This window comes from Manis javanica, chromosome 6, assembly GCF_040802235.1.
Source record: "Manis javanica isolate MJ-LG chromosome 6, MJ_LKY, whole genome shotgun sequence".
Taxonomy (NCBI): Eukaryota; Metazoa; Chordata; class Mammalia; order Pholidota; family Manidae; genus Manis; species Manis javanica.
This window is the reverse complement of record NC_133161.1, coordinates 59785024-59803265: the sequence shown is the minus strand read 5'-3', so window position 1 is coordinate 59803265 and position 18242 is coordinate 59785024. Positions and strand designations below refer to the sequence as shown.

General features: G+C 35.2%; 1 protein-coding gene across 8 annotated transcripts in view; it reads right to left on the bottom strand.

The window, feature by feature from the left end:
- The window catches only part of DGKB (diacylglycerol kinase beta), a 693448-nt gene that overhangs the window by 399959 nt on the left and 275247 nt on the right, over window positions 1-18242 (bottom strand). For all 8 annotated transcript variants that reach the window (XM_073238753.1, XM_073238761.1, XM_073238755.1 and 5 more), the window contains one exon: window positions 9486-9646. In XM_073238753.1, the coding sequence (XP_073094854.1) occupies window positions 9486-9646 (161 nt within the window). The remainder of the gene's footprint in view (window positions 1-9485; window positions 9647-18242) is intronic.

Below are 18242 nucleotides of genomic sequence, written 5' to 3'. Positions count from 1 at the left end.
CCACACACAATGAAACACTGTTCAGTCATAAAAAAGAATGATGCCTTGCCATTTCTGACAACATGAGCATACCTTGAGGGTATAATTCTAAGTAAAATTAGTCAAAGACAGCTACCATACGATCTCACTTAAATATAGAATCTAAAAACAAAAACAAAAACAAAAATCTAGCTCATAGATACAGAGAATAGATTGGTGGTTTCCTAGAGCAGATGGAGGGATGACAAAATAGATGAAGACAGTCAAAAGGTATAAACTTATTGCTATAAAATACTTAATTCATGGGGATGCAGAATATGGCATGGTAACTACAGTTATTAACACTGTATTGCATATTCAAAAGTTGCTAGAGAGTATATCTTTAAAGTCTTCATCATAAGAACAAAAAGAAAACATTTTTGTAACTATATATAGGGACTGATATTAACTAGACTTATCTTGGTGATCATTTCACAATGAACCATTAGTTTGTACATCTGAAACTAATATTATGTTGCATCTCAAGTGCAACTGAATTAAAAAATTTAAAAAAGAACAACACATGAAATACAATTTGCCATGGTCTGGTACAGGCAACTCAGGCATAATTGTAGTATTAATTGTGCAAAGTGCTTCAAATAATGTAGTATCAAAAAAAACTATATTTCCTATCTAGCAATGAAATAAAGACCTATGTAATATCCATATTCTTCTGTCTTTTCCTTCATAACACTTATTACTATTTGAAATTAACTTGTTTATTTTGTCTCATCATGTGCTACGAAAATGTCGACTAAGAACTAAAGTTTTGCCCCTCTCTATTCTCCAATACTGATTTCTGTTGTACTATCCAACGTTTAGAAGTGTTCAGCATATAGTGACTACTCAAGTGTTTTATAATGAAAAGACACAAGAATACATGAAACAAAAAAAGAATCTAAAGAACAGCAAGTATAGTAAAGTCCATCCACTTAAAATGTGATCTAAGCAAATAAAACCACATGAAATCTCAAATCATCAAATCATTATTAAAACAATTCCATAAGAGGCAGGGATATAGTGCAGGTTAAAAGTGAATATTTGATTGAGAATTTAAGCATCATGGCAGTAGGTTTAAAAACATTTAAATACATTTGAATAATCCCATGAAACTTTAGAGATTACCCATGGTGCCATGACATTTTTTAATTACACTCAGAAGAGAAAGTTTCATTTCCCTTTCCATATCCCCACATGCCAGAGGTTAGTATCATGAACATCTTGGTATATATATTTTCTGACTCTTTTATATGTTTTCTTAGACACAGAGCTATCTAAAATCATTCACATTTTATCATCACAATCATCATCCCTAGTACTTATTAAGCAACGGTGGTAGGTTTTGTTGTAAGACCTTCAGGAGTCCTGACTCAACCCCACAACCTCCTTAAGACAGCTTCAATATTATCTCATCAACAAAAGGAGACTAGAAAAAACAATACTTACTTATGGACCATTTGCTTTTGTGATTTAACATAATTTGGGAACCTCTTTTCCTGCTCTGTATCACTTTTAAATTGATAAATTTACAGGTTATTCCCAAGCATATGTTATAAAATATCAACAGGCATTCCTATTTTTTATTTCTTTGAAGGGATTGTTACAAACGGTATTGATGGCTCAAAGAGCATTCACATTTTAGATTTTAAGATTAAATCAAATTAGTCTCCAAAAGAAAACACTTAGAGAACCATCACACAATTATTAAAGTGCCTATTTCTGTACACATACTGACATTTGATGTTATTATTAATCTTTAGATTTTTTAATAATCTTAAAAGCAAAATATGATACCCAGTTGCATAACTGTGCATTCTCAAATAAATTAACAGTATTAGGAATCACTCATCTGGCTCATTATAGTTCTTTCCCATAGTCTTATCTTTCTACTAGAAGCTTATTTTTATTAACAATTCCATATTTTAGTTTATTAACCCCATGCTTATTATTTGCATTGGAAATATTCTTTGACTTTTAACTGTTAATGAGTTTTACCATACTTCTTAAAAATTAAGGATTATGAAAGTAATTGTAATTTCCTTTTTCTTTTTCCTGTTCTAGGTTTCCTGCTTGCCTCAGGTTTTTCCTTCCCTAAGCAATATATGTCTATATTTTCTTCCAATATTTTATAATTGTACTACTTAAAGTTGTATTTTTAATCTGTTGAATGTGTATTTCATATGGATATGAATGGAAATGTATTTTCACCCTCCCTCAAGGTGACATATTTTTCACTCAAATGAGTAACCAATTCTGTCACCTAATTTATTATGTACTTCATTCTTACTCAATGATGCAAAATTTCAATATCAAGCAAATATTAAATTCCCTGCATTTCTGTATATTTTTGGCCTAATTTTTTATTCTGTTCTATTTATCTATTCTTGTGCCACCATATTTTCATTAGATAACTTGGTAGTATTTTGTACATGGCAAGGAAATTGACCATTATAGGACATTATTTCAAAAAATTACAAAGACATTTTTGTCTAATTATAAATTATCATTTACCAAAACAATTACCAGTATTCCTATTAGAATTCTCAGTAGCAATGGACTAACTATATAAATTAATGTGAAAAAACTTGACTTCCTAAAATATTAAATATTTCCATATGGGAAACATGAGATGACTCATTCAGCCCTTACATCTTTTGCATAAAATTATTTACTTTTCTCCATATAGCTGGGTGTTTTTCTGATTAAATGTAAACCTTGATATTTTTTAATTTTCTGATATTGTTAATTAAATTATATTTATGTTAACATGTTAACTGGTAATTTTTTTAAAGGAAAACTACAGGTCTTTTTTTGCTTTAGTATTTGGCACCTTCAATTAATAATAATATTGTCTCTTATTTTTAATATTCATATGATGCATTTAAATTTATTATTATTAAGTTAACTCACTTTTCTAAAAGTGTTAACTGAAGTGATAAAAAAATCTGTATTCTTCCCTATTTTATTTCAAATGCCTCTATTATATTCTTACCTACTGATTTGTAGAAAAAGGTTAACATATTTTTTCAATATTTTATAAAAAACAGCAAACCTAGTTTTTATTTAAATTAGGTCATTATGATAATATTGACCCATTTTTGGCTTTCTTGAGATAAATCTTATTTGGTCAAAAGGTTTTAGTCTTTAAATACACTACTTGAATTTGTTTGTCAATTTTGGTGTTTGCAATTGTTGAATTTATATTCACAGGTGTATTTTATCTTTTGGGTTATGTTTAAAAGATATTCATGTTGAGGCTTGCTAGCTACGTAAACTCAGTGGAAAACATTCCACTTTAATATTTTCTTGAAAAGTTTTCAAAATATAACAATTATTTGTGCTGTGAAAGATCATTTGAAATGACATTGGTTTTAGAAGTTCTTTCAGTACATTTTTACTTTTTCCTCTTTGGGTATATGTTTTGAGTGGTGCTTTTCAAAGTATGATCCTAGAAAGCAATACTGGGATCACTTGTTAGAACTATAAATTCTTGAACCTTTGTCAGACTTACTGAAATTAAACGCCTGGGTTTGACGGTCAACTACCTGCAGTTTAAAAACCCCTTCAGGTGATTCTTAACACATTAAGTTGGAGAACTATTGGCATAGATTCCCTACTTCCTCTTCAGCGAATTTCAGCTGTTTATATTTGGAAGGAAAATAATCAGCTTTTTCCATACGATAAAGTTTTTACCATAAAGATGCAAGTGATGTAATTATTTAAGTATTTGCCATAGCTGTGGTTGTATCTTCAAATTCATTACTCTATGTAATTATTTCTATTAAAAAAAATATTCTTAGAGAATGACTTCAGCAAGTTACCAGAAAAGTTTTCGGCTATCATTCCCCTATAGAAATCAATTGTGACAACCCTTCACAAATGAGAGTACCTTTGTGGGAGCCCAGGAGTCCAGCAGAGAAGTTCCAACACACTAAGGAGGCAAAAACACTCAGGAACATATACACTTAGGAGTGTAAGCACGCTTTCACTTTAACTGCAACGTCACAGCTCAGTGCCAGAAGGACCCGTCAGTGTGAGATTTCTCCCCCTGGGGAAAGTGAGGGTCAAAAGCGCTGTTTCTCCAGCCTTGCAGGACGCTGCCCCGTAGGTGTATTGCCTCCCCCAGACACTGAGGGCATCAGCACAGCCGAGTGGTTAGGAAAGGCCGGAAGCAGGTAGGCGACGCAACCACTCACAACCACAAACTTGGAACTCACCAAAGGGCAGTGGACCCAAGTAACCACTAAGCAGATTCCATCCGGAGGCCCGCCCTCAAGCGTCCTGGAACAGCCTGACTGAGGACCCCACGAACAGGCCCCAGGGCACCACAGCACTTCGCGTGCCTCACCCTTCCGCCTCCCTGGGGCCGGCTGCTGGTGCGTCCCATGTGCCCTCTGCTTTCTCTGGTGTGCTGGGGATGAAACGGCAACCCTTTGCTGACCTCTCCTGAGCATGTGCAGAGTCAGCTCGTGTTGAATTAAGGCACACAAATTTGAGCATTTCAGGGCACTGCCCAAGGAAAACACACTAGAGGCTCTCAAGGCACACCTAGGCTTTACAGGATCCAGAAAGGGTGTAAGATCTTAACAATTACACCCCCACTCCCTCAAAGAGGGAACAAGAGGTAGAGAGCGGGTGCACCTACAGAAAAGTTTTGAGAGCCTCAGAACCTGTAGCTGGGCTGACCAGTGCGGTGTTGTTCTCAGAAACCTGTCAGCAAGGTCTGGAGGACGTGACTGCTTCTTCCAGTAAAGTCTGACTGTGGATCTTGAAGCAGCCCTGCAACCTGGCTTCAGTCCCTCATAAGCAATGACTTCAGAGCAGTTCCACCTGCTCAGAAACCCAGAGGGAGACATGCCCATCCGTGCTTCTATAGGCCTGCAGGCATGCAGGACATCTTCCCTGTCTACGAACGCTGAAGCGGTGCTGCTCAGCTGCAGCCCCTCTCAGTTACTATTGACTAGTAAACCTGCATATTTGTACTTACACATTTTGAAGTTTACACTTACCAAGAGTCACTTGTGCTGTTTCCAACATTGTTTATGCCAATTTTATATAATTACATAAATGGAAAAAATGATTACAAAAAGAAAGTCTTTGTTTTATATGGAAACAGAAGATTTGGAAATATTTGATATAAAAGCATTGCTGGAACTGCTATAGACATATATTCTTTGCTACAGAATTATATGTTAGCATCATAAAAGATTTTTTTATGTATTGTAAAAATCCAGAAGCATTTTATACTCAAGATTGCTTCACAAGTGCCTTTTGAATTTTTCTTACTCCTCTTAAAAGAAGCTAAAAATGGAAATCAGATGGTTTATTATGAAGTGTAATTTGCACAAGACAGTCTTTGCAGAAACCCAGTCAATGACTCTCATTCAAAGTTGCCACATTAGCTGGGCCTTGTAAGGGGAGATTGGCTGATTCAATTTTATTTGTAGGTGTTTGGTTTAAAAGAAATATTCGAAGTGGTATGTATCATTTTTATGTCACTTGTTTTATTTTTCAATTTATGTCCAACTATCACCTCTGGAAGAAGAGTATGTCACTGGTTTTATTTTTCAATTTATGTCCAACTATCACCTCTGGAAGAAGAGTTCCTGTTCTGCATAAATGGGACTACATCATTTCCTGATTATAATCATCAGGTCATTCAACAGCTTCTCTGAAAAGACAAGCACCACACCTTGGCTTCCAAAGTCTTCAAGACATGGCAACAGCCACCTATGCAGCTGTCTGTTTTGTCCTTCACTCCCACCTTCTCTCTATGCTCCAGGCACACTGAACTTGAAGGTCTCTGAACACCTCAGATTTTTTTTTCACCTCATTCTCTTCCCATTCAGTCATCCCTGCCGATACGCTCTTTCCATCTCTTTGGTGTCCAGCTCCTTTACGTGCATTCATCAGATCTTTTCTTAAACACATCTTTATATAAGCTTTCCCTGACTATGAGATCTTAAGTTGTTGTCCCTTACTGTAGCTCGTGGCAATTTTTGTGTTTTTTTTTTACAGTATTTATCCTAATTTTCAAAAACTTTGTGCATTAGACTCCAAGTTCTAATAAACAGCTGTTCTGCCTCTTTAATTCAAAACTTTAGGGCCTGAACAAAAAAACAAATAAACAAACAAAAGGCACTTCGCTTTTTTATGAAGGAAATGAATGAACAATCAACTATGAGGATAGAATTAATGGCATATGTGTGAACTGTGTGAATTTGGTGGCAATGTCCTGGGTGGACAGCTTTCTTTCTGGGATTTTTTTTAGATTATGGTTATCTTAAAGTGCAAAATCAAAATGAAATATTTTTGTCAAGTGAATTTGGCAACAAACTTAATTGTTTTTAGTAATCCAGCTTTTGTTTCACTAATATTCCCTACTTTCTTGTTATTTTTTGCTATATTTCCTGTTTTATTTTTACTGTAGTTTTCCTTCCCATTTCTTAGGGTTTTAGCTTTTTCTCCTTTTTTAACATCTGAGTTTTGTGCTTAATATTTCTGCTTTTTGATATTAGGGTTTTCCAACCTCAGCATTATTGACATTTTGAGCTGTGTAATTATTTCTTATATGTTTGGGGGGTTGTTCCAAGCACTGGGAATATTTAGTAATATCCCAGCCTCTCCTCTGTTCACTAGCTGCCCAGTAGCAATCCCCTCTCAGTCATGACAACTAAGCATGTGTCCAAATACTGCCAAAAGTTTCCTGTGCTGGGGAGGAATTATCTTCTATTGAGGAGCACTGGAATTGGCCAAAGACATATAACAAAATGAAAAGTGTTTATTCAAGAAAAACTACTGAATGTCAGGTAGAAGAGTGGTAATCTGTGATGTTTCAGCCTTGGACTGTTCCCTTACCCTCCAGCTCCATTAGCTATCATTCTATCAGGGTGTGATGAGCTATGAAAGCAAGCAACTTTACTGTCAGAGGAGATGACTTGATTTGGAGTGGAAGCTAGAAAAATTCCATGGCTCAGCATTGTCCAAAACAGTGTAATTTCAGCAACAAATAAGGAAAGGCAGTTTCACAGCTCATCTGAGTTTGTAAAACGGATTAATGCAACCAACCAGCCAACTAGTCAGAAATTCAACAGGTCTTTAGGAATGAGAAAAGCACAATGGGCCTTGATAAACTACCACATCTCCCTAGCTGAAAGGCTATATTCCTAAGTGAGGTTGTACACATGTTCAAAAGAGACCAAAGAGGACCCTAGTTATCTACACATCCTTGGCTACATGAGAGGCCTTGTACAAGAGCAGAAGAGACAAGAGAAGAGGCAGTTCATATTAAAAGCTAAAGCAAGATTAATAATTGCCTGAAGTTTGTACATGTTCCCAGTGAACACACAGACCCATTAGCAATGGGATGAAGACTTACTGGCTAAAGGTATTTGAAGATGAACTCTGCTCCATCACACTGACACAGGGGTAATCCCCAGGAAGCCAAGATTAAAATAAAAATAAGAAGAAAAAGAAGAAGAAACCTGAGGCATCAGCATCTGTACACCACAGGGGAGAAAGGCTCCACATAATTAGTGCAAGCAAGTCACTAACCAAACACAGGAATGACCATTGGCCCCATGGGAGGCTCCAAATCCTGAGTTGTTCTAATACATTATATAAAATCTCCACTTCACAACAAAAAATTAGCAGACATGCAGAGGAATAGGTAAGTGTGACTCACTACTTTGGAAAAAATAAATCATGTCTCTAATGGAATCCAGATGTTATCAAACTCTCCAAAGGGGATCAGATGTTGGGCTTTGCAAACAAACTGTCAAAACAGCTACTATAACATGCCAAAACAAATAAGTAAATCATGTTTAAAGAATAAAGGAAAGCATGACAATAATGACTTTTCAAATAGAAAATACCATTTAAAAATATAGAAGTTATAAAAAGAGAGCCAAATTAAAAAATATAGTTCCCAAAACAAACCATCCACTAAATGGATTCAAGAAAGTGGCATTATTCATAATATCCACAGGCTGGGAACAATCTAAATGTTCAGCAACTGGTGAATGGATAGACAAAATGTGACATATCCATACAAAGGGATACTATTCAGCAATAAAAAGGAACACAGTATTCATTCAGTTCATATGGGTGTACCACTGCGTGAAGTGAAAGAAGCCAGAGGCAAAATGCTATATATGGTATGATTTCTTTTATATGAAATATCCATAAAAGGCAAATCTTAGAGACAGATTAGTTGTTGCTTAGAGCTAGGGAAGAAGCCAGAACTGACTACAAATGGGCATAGGATTCTTGTTTTGGTAATGAAAATACTCTAAAATTGGAAAGATTTATTAAATTCATTAAAAGGTTCACTTGAAATTAATTAGGTTGTGCATAAGTTATGTGCTAATAAAGTTGCTTAAATATTTTTATTCATACTCATATAAAATATAAATGACTTGTATAGATCAAATGCATTGCATTTTGTTGCAAATAATAATAATGTCATAGTATTAGTAACAACTGAATATTTAGTCTAAATTGTATATTGTATACTTAGCATTATGAACCATAATTCAAGGGTCTTTAAATATATAAGTATATTGTTTATAACTATGTTGAGAGAAAGTAATAGCCATAATGATACAGATAAATGAATGGTACTCAGAAGACAAAAAAATTGCTAGAAGATTCTCACCCAGGTAGTTTGACATCATAAGTTCATGGACTCAACCAATGCTTTTTAGAGCCTGTTAGTATGATTCTGTTTGTGTGTGTGCATGAGAAAGAAATGTGATATCACATAAAATAGAGTGACATATGTTAAATGCAATATAGTACTATAGAATAATATATTTTAAGACTTAATTACAGGGTAATATATATATATATGCATATATATCAAATCACTGTTAAAATTATTAATTCCTTAGGGGTTAAAATTACAATAACTCCTTAATGGCCAAATAATATTTTACTTTCAAAGTTTTTTCAAGAAATTAAGTGACAGCCTTTTGACTTAGTAACCACTTAAGAACAGCAACAGTGTTTTCTCTTAGACTTCAGACCTAACCATAAATTTTAAAATTATGTCTATATGTAAAAACATAATAGGGTATGTTATTATAATAGAGATTTCAAAATAAGATAAAAGTTAATGCATTATTTTCACATTTCACTCATGTGGAGTTTTAGCTTATACCCCGAAAATTATAAGTATCTTATAAACCATTCTAAGCTTCATATTAGTAACACAAATGGTCAAACCAATTACAAAAAAAATACTTTCTTTCCTTCATTTAATACACAAAAAATTTATCTATTGCTTATTCTCTGGCTTTAAATCAATTCACAAGCTTTATTAGCACCCATAAGAGAAGGTGTTTTGCTGACATAAAGATAAAATAAATTATTTGCAACCAGTAAAACCTCGTAGTGGAAGAGTTTACATAGAGTGATTAGCCAAGACCAGTTTTTTTTTTTAAAGAAAATTTAGTGTAAAATCTTACCACACCAATGGAAAAGTAATTATTGATGATGCTGTAAGGCACTGGGTCTCCTTTCTCATCTTTGTCATTAGGTATGACTTCAAACTTCCACCTGTCCAACATGATTTCTGTGCTGTTTTCGATGTCTTTTAGGATTTTCATCAGATTCTCACCTTCATAACCTAATGGGGAAAAATTATCTTGAGAAAAAATGTAGCCAAATAACAAAAGCTGTACTTATACATGTTTGATTTTATTTATGTGTCTATATTATTCTAAAGCTAAGTGGTGAAATTTTAAAGCAAATACTATAATACAAGATGAAAAATTAACTAATTAACTACAATCATATATTCATACTGTTCATAAAAGAGAGAGACATGAGCAACTAAGAAAGGGGAAGATAAAGTTCAAGGGAAAAACTGCCCAGACCACCCAGGTAGGGGGTCCCCTGTGAAGACAACAACTGCTTCGCAGTGAGATGACTTCTTTGCCTATTGGGACCAGGCCAAACTAGTTCCAACATGATCCCAAGGTGGGTGCAACTGAACAAAACTAAGGACTGCCCAAAACACACCTCATCATAGGAAAGGACATGTGCACTGAGAGGGATGGCTATACAGGTGGCCCTGTCAATCAAATAACCCCACCCTGTCAATCAAAGAGGCACCTCCCAGCCAGAATGCAATATATAGGCCTTACACCTAATTGATGGAGGCCTTTGTCTACCTTGACTCTGGGCTGCTCCTCCCTTGGAGTGTTTTCAAATAAAACTTACCACTGTGCTATGCTACTGTGTCTCTGCCTTTCAATTCTTTGTTATGGTGGAGACAAGAACGGAGGGAAAAAAACTCAACCCCTTGACAATACCAGTATTTTTTAATTTTAAGCTTTAATTTGCAACCTCTTATGGTGAAATTAGTAGAGCCAAATGATAACTGAACATCTCCACTGCACATCCCCCACCAAACCTTCTATCTATGTACTAAAAATCAAATTCATGATGTGCTTCCGCATCTTCTCCTGTGAACTCTAAGGCAACACCCTCCACCTAGTTGCTAAAGTAAAAAACCTGGATGCCATTAGACTTGTCTGTTTCTATTCCTCCCTTATTGTCATGCTTTCCCCTCTAGTGATCAGAAAATCTTTTGATTTAAGTAGGTCCTTCTCTTGTTAACTTTCTGCCACATCATCTCTTTCTCTATATACTCAGAGTACCCCTTTGCTTTTGGCTGGCTTGCTTCTACTCCCTCTACAGATTTTGTATTTGATAGCACTGCTTTCTGGACCCATCCTCCCAAATAATGTATTCTGTATGGCCTCAAAGCACATAGTTCTCAAAATTAGCCCTATCTTAGAATTAGTACACTGCATCTTAGTTACTTTCATGTTTCTCACTGTAAGTTCCTTTTATCAGGCCTGCCCTAGAGCAAATGCCCAACAAATCCATTTTGTTTTTTTAATGCATCTATTAAGACAGATTTTAAATTTTAAATATATTAAAAACATGGCCTGAAATGAAAGTTACTACTTAATATTATATTTTCTCATATATATATATATATATGTAATGTATAATCTATATAACATTATAATTAAGACTGTAGTTTAATCTTGGCCATGTTACTTCAGAGTTTGATTTTAACCTTCCTAAGTAGTTTCCCCCTTTGTAACACTCAGGTTTTTTGTGAGCATTAAATGATTGAACAAAATGTAAAAATGCATCAAGGTTCTTAGTACATGAAATATAAGAATAGAAAGTTCTCAAGAATAATTCTGATAACAGAATTTGAAATATTGTACTTAGTTAAATAGTATACCTTTCTCTAACTTTATACACACAGACACACACATGCTCTTGAAATGATATTTTGAGTTATAACAGTATTTTCATAGAGTTTTTTTCTGTGTCCAACTTTGGTCTGTATTTAATAATTTATTCATTGCACAAGTAAATGCCAGAGGCTGACTCCTCATTAGGTGTTAGCACACACAACCCTGGAAAACTAATTGGATGAGAATCACTATACTATACTAATATTCTCTAAAAATGAGTAAGTTGCACTTATGGTATATTTTTGAATTACCTATTAGAAGGTCAAGGCAACCAGAAACTTATTTTGAAGCCCAACATCACTTCCTACCTTACAGTGGTTTAAAAAATAATTAGGCACTGTTTAATACATACAACAAAGAGTACAACAATGATTACATAATATTAAAATTCAAAATATCAAATATTATTTCAATAGAAGTCATATATTTTTATAACTTAATTCAAAACCTATGTACATATATAATAATATGCATATTATTGTTCTCAGTGACATTGAATTGTTTAAACTGCAAAACTATAGTTAAACTATTTCTTAATAGTTCTACCCTCATTTTCAATCTTTTATTTTTTAATTTTTAATTTCTTTAAAAGTAATAAACAGCACAAGTAAATTATACATACATATATGTGTGCATGTGTACATGTATTTATAAATCTTCAAACTCACACTATTCACCATCTGTCCATCACCCCATACCTACCCACCACCCCAGCACAGCTGTGAAATTCACATAAGCCTTCCTTCATTCTTTTTGAGGTAGGGCAGGGACAAGGGATGAGGATCATAATCAGCTTTTCCTGACTTGATGAAAAATGCCAAGATATAAACAGTATAATAACAGGAGGGACTCCATCTTTTTTTTCCTTTTTAATTAAAGTATCATTCATATACAATCTTATGATGGTTGCACATACACAAAACAATGGTTCAACTTTCACCCATATAATCAAGACCACACCCTCTCCATTGCGGTCACTATCTATCAGAGTAGTAAGATGTTAGAGAGTTATTCATTGTATTCTCTGTGCTGTACTACCAAGGAGGGACTCCATCTGAAGGCTAAAATTCCATTTTAAAACCCAGGGAGTTGGGAAGTAAGCTTCCTAACATATTCTTTGGTAATCATCCAACATCCAACCCTATGTTAGGGTAGGGCAAGTAGTCCTAAATGATATGTCCCCACTGCTTGAGGGTAACCACTGTCTTAGGGAAGAACAGGATCAATAATTTCCTTGTGTTAAGTGACAGAATATCTAGAGGACTGACTGTGACTGTGGATGATGACATAATGTCTCATAGGAGAAAGACATCATGAGACCACATGTCAAGCCTACATCACCCACCCCTGTCACCACCATTTGCTCCATTCTTGAAAGCTTTAAAAGGAAGAATACTAAGCCTTTAATGGCACCTCACCTCTGAGGTTGCCCACACCCCACTTTCTTCAGGTGTGTACTTTTGGCCTTAAATAAGACTTCTCACTGCTCAACCTACTGTGTTTTGTTTCTGCACCCTTCCAGTGGTAAGCATCTTTGTTACTTTGCTATTTCATTCTATTTTCTGGACTTAACCACAAGTCTTCACTCTCTCTGTCCTACTTCAGACAAGAACTCTGAGATTTCTGATTTGGGCTTACAAGTTCTCATCCCCTTGGCGACCTGGACAGGACTGCAGCTTAGTAGCCTGCCTGAAAATCTCTTTTCTTTCTTTTCAGAAGTTGTCAGAACATAATCTCACTCCATCCAGTGCTCTGTGGCTCTCCCAAATCCTGGAGTAGTAGGGGCATAGTTGCCATGCTGTGTAGATTCAAATAGACACTGGACATATGGTGAGTCTCTCTTCAGGAGTTGGCAGGGGATCTGCCCTATGCCACCAAGCAGGAGTTCAATGAGCTTCCCTTTCCTTCCTCTGTTCTTCCTTCCACTATGCTGTCTGCAATGCCGCTGCCATTTGCTGCTATTCTCACTTTAATGAATTCCTTCCTTACTCACACTTATGAGATCTGCTCAAGAATTTTTTCACATTCAGAGTCAAGAACCAACCCAGGTGTGAGTTGGGGTTTCACCTGTGTGCAGGGAGAAACCTCCCCAGACACAGCTGGCTGACAACACTTTCAATACAGGAAGCTAGTCCTCCCTCCTCATATTTTAAATCAAGTTTGAATGTAAAGTTTCCTCAAAGAGACCTTCTTGGTCATCTAGCTAATTAGCTTCCCTGTGTTCTTCTCTAAAAATACACTGTTTGATTCTTTCATTACTGAGATCTTATTTTGTATTTACATATTCATTATGCATTGATTGACGCTCTTTACTCCATTAAAATGTAATCTCCAAAAGGGGAGGCGCACTTTACTTATTTTCTCATTCTATAGCACCAAGAACAGTACCAACACATGCTAGACACTCACAGAGAGTTCATTAATACATACTTAAAAATATGTGTGCATGTGTCTTTGCCCATTGATGATAATATACTTAAACTGTTTAATAAGAAAATTGAGGATGTCTAAAATAGAACTTCTATATCAATTTTCAGATTTAAACCATTTGGAAATTTGGAAACAAAATAAACAATTTTCAAATATCAAAAATACTTTCCTGAGGAATACACAAAAAGCCACATGTATGAGTTCATTCCTTTTAATCAATACACAAATATAAGCACTGGTAAATATAAGCAATGGTGCTATCTAATTGTCTATCTTTAGACTATGAGATTTAACTAAATGTTTTCTAATATTTACTAAATTATATCCATAATGAAAACTGAAAATATATCATATACCAAGGTTTAAACTTAGTGCACAATTCTGTCTGCCATGTACACATAGTATATTTACATACAACTTAAGAGTTCAACAGTTGACCAGAAATTCATGGAACAATTGTTCTCAAATTTTATTGTAAATCAGAATTACTTACAGAGTTGATTTAAAAATATCATCAGTCCAGGTCTCACCCCAAGAGACTTCCACTGAGCATATTTAGGGAAAGGTCAGGCCACTAAATTTTAACAAACACCCCAATGGCTTCAGATTCACATTGTCTGAGTAGATACTTTGCAAACTTCTCTAAGTGAGGTCATATGCTAAAAAATGTTTAGGATTCAATGCCTGCTTCTTTGGCAAAATCTTGTTTTATTTTCTTTGGTATCTACAGGTAATTATAGCCTATTAATGACATTTCAAATTATTTTAAAACCACCTGTTGAAATAGTCTTCCTTTACTTATTCTGTCCCATCCACACTACTCCATTTTGAGTTCCTTGAGTATGTCAAGTCCCTTTCTGCCTCTGGACCATTGAACTTGAGGTCCCCTCTGCCAATAACATACACCCCCAGTTCCATATGGCTTGGCCACTGTCCATCCATTAGCATTTTCCCTTTACTCTTTTCCTTCCTGAGACCTTTACATTATGATGGTTATCAGTTTATTTGCTAGTAGGAAGATTAACATTTATATATGATTTGACATCCCTCTATAATTTAAGTCCCTTCTGAAGGCAGACCTTGTTTTCCGTTCTTAACCCCATATCCCAAGTGTCGAACATACTGCCTGGTGTATAGTAGATGTCAAAAGATATGATTACTTACACACATTCTTCTTAAGTGCACATGAAACATTTTCAAGAATAGATCACATACTAGGCCACAAAAAGAGCCTCAGTGAATTCAGAAGGATTGAAATCATACCAACCAGCTTCTCAGACTACAAAGTTATAAAACTAGAAATAAATTATGCAAAAAAAAATCAAAAAATCCCATAAACACATGGAGGCTTAACAACATCCTCCTAAATAATCAAAGAATCAGTGACCAAACAAAAACAGAGATCAAGCAATATATGGAGACAAATGACAACAATAACTCAATACTGCAAAATCTGTGGGAGGTGGCAAAGGCCATGCTTAGAGGGAAGTATATTGCAATACAGGCTTACCAGGAAAGAAGAACAATCCCATATGAACAGTCAAAACTCACAATTAATGAAACTATGAAAAAAAGAGCAAATGAGGCCCAAAGTCAGTAAAAGGGACATAATAAAGAACAGAGAAGGAATAAATAAAATAAAGAAGAATGAAACAATAGAAATAATCAATGAAAGCAGGAGCTGGTTCTTTAAGAAAATAAACAAAATAGATAAACCTCTACCCAGAAAAATAGAATCTATGCAAAACAAACAAAATCAAAAATGAGAAAGGAAAAATCACTATGGACACCACAGACATACAAAGAATTATTAGAGAATACTATGAAAAATTATATGCTAACAAACTGGATAACCTAGAAGAAATGGACAACACTCTCAAAAAATACAACCTTCCAAGGCTGAGCCATGAAGAAACAGAAAATCTGAACTAATTACCAGAATGAAATTTAATTGGAAATCAAAAAAATACCTAAGAATAAAATCTCGGGACCAGACGGTTTCACCACTGAATTTTACCAAACATTTAGTGAAGACCTAACACCCATCCTCCTTAAAGTTTCTCAAAAAGTAGAAGAGGAGGGGATACTTCCAAACTCATTCTCTGAGGCCAGCATCACTCTAATATCAAAAACAGGCAAAGACATCACAAAAAAAGAAAATTACAGACCAATATTCCTGATGAACAAAGACACAAAAAAACTCAACAAACTATTAGCAAACTGAATTCAAAAATACATCAAAAAGATCATCCATCATGATCAAATGGGATTCATCTCAGGAATGTAAGGATGGTACAACATTTGAAAATCCACCAACATCATCCACTACATAAACAAAAAGTAGAACAAAAACCACATGATCATCTCCATAGATGAAAAAGCATTCGACAAAATTCAACATCCATTCATGATAAAAACTCTCAACAAAATGGGTAAAGAGGGCAAGTACCTCAACATAATAAAGGCCATATATGACAAACCCACAGCCAACATCATACTTAACAGTGAAAAGCTGAAAGCTTTTCCTTTAAGATTGGAAAGAAGACAAGAATGCCCACTCTCCCCACTTTTATTCAGCATAGTACTGGAGGTCCTCACCACAGCAATCAGACAACACAAAAAAATAAAAGGCATCTATATTCATAAGGAAGAATTTAAATGGTCACTGCTTGCAGATGACATAATATTCTACATAAAAACGTAAAGAATTCACTCCCAAACTACTAGAACTAACAGCTGAATTCAGCAAAGTTACAGGATACAAAATCAATACACAGAAATCTGTTGAATTAGCAGAAAGAGAACTCAGGAAAACAATTCCATTCACAACTGCATCAAAAAGAATAAAATACCTAGGAATAAACCTAACCAAGGAGGTGAAAGGCCTTTACCCTGGAAGTTACAAGACACTCATGAAAGAAATTAAAGAAGACATCAATAAATAGAAATACATCCCATGCTTATGGATAGGAAGAATTAATATTGTCAAAATGGCCATCCTGACTAGAGCAATCTACAAATTCAATGCAATCTCTATCAAAGTACCAATGACATTTGTCAAGGAACTAGAGCTATACTCTAACATTCATATGGAAGCATAAAAGACTCCGAAAAGCCAAAGCAGTCCTGAGAAGGAAGAATAAAGCCAGGGGGATTATGCTCCCTGACTTCAAGCCCTACTACAAAGCTACAGAAATCAACACAATTTGCTACTGGCACAAGAACAGAGCCATACATCAATGGAACAGAATAGAGAACCCTGATACAAACTCACACATATATTGCCAATTAATACACAATAAAGGAGCCATGGACATACAATGGGGATATGACAGCCTGTTGAATAAAGAGGTGTTGGCATAATTGGACAGCTACATGTAAGAGAATGAAACTGAATTATTGTCTAACTCTGTACACAAAAGTAAACTCAAAATGGATCAAATACCTGAATGTAAGTCATGAAACCATAAAACTCTTAGAAGAAAACATAGGGCAAAATTCTCTTGAATAACATGGCAACTTTTTCTGAACACATCTTCTTGGGCAAACAAAAAAGAAAGCAAAAAGGAACAAGTGGGACTATATCAAAGTAAATAGCTTCTGTACAGCAAAGGGCACAATCAGCAGAACAAAAAGGCATCCTACAGTATGGGAGAATATTCATAAATGACATATCTTATAAGGGGTTGACATCCAAACTATATAAAGAGCTCACGCACCTCAACAAAAAAAGCAAATAACCTGATTGAGAAATGGGCAGAGGAGGTGAACAGATACTTCTCCAAAGAAGAAATGCAGATGGTCAACAGGCATATGAAAAGATGCTCCACATCATTAATCATCAGGGAAATGCAAATTAAAACCACAATGAGATATCACCTCACACCAGTTAGGATGGCCAACATAGAAAAGAATAGGAACAACAAATGCTGTGGAGGATGTGGAGAAAGGGGACATTGCTGGTGGTAATTTAAATTAGTTCAACCATTATGGAAAGCAGTATGGAGGTTCCTAAAAAACCTCAAAATAGAAATGCCATTTGACTCAGTAATTCCACTCCTAGAAATTTACTCTAAGAATGTAGGAGCCCAGTTTCAGAAAGACATGTGCACTCTTTTATGTTTATCACAGTACCATTTTCAATAGCCAAGATATGGAAGCAACCTAAGTTTTCATCAGTAGATGAATGGATAAAGAAGATATGGAACCTATACACAATGGAATATTATTCAGCCATAAGAAGAATACAGATCCCACCATTTGCAACAGCATGGATGGAGCTAGAGGATATTATGCTATGCTCAATTAAATAAGCCAGGCAGAGAATTAAAAGCATCGAATTATTTCACTCATTTGTGGAATGTAACGACAAAGCAAAACTGAAGGTACAAAACAGCAGCAGATCCACAAACTCCAAGAAGGTACTAGGGGTTACCAAAGAGGAGGAGTGGGGGAGGGTGGGGAGGGACGGAGGGAGAAGGGAATTGAGAGGTATTATGATTGGCACACATG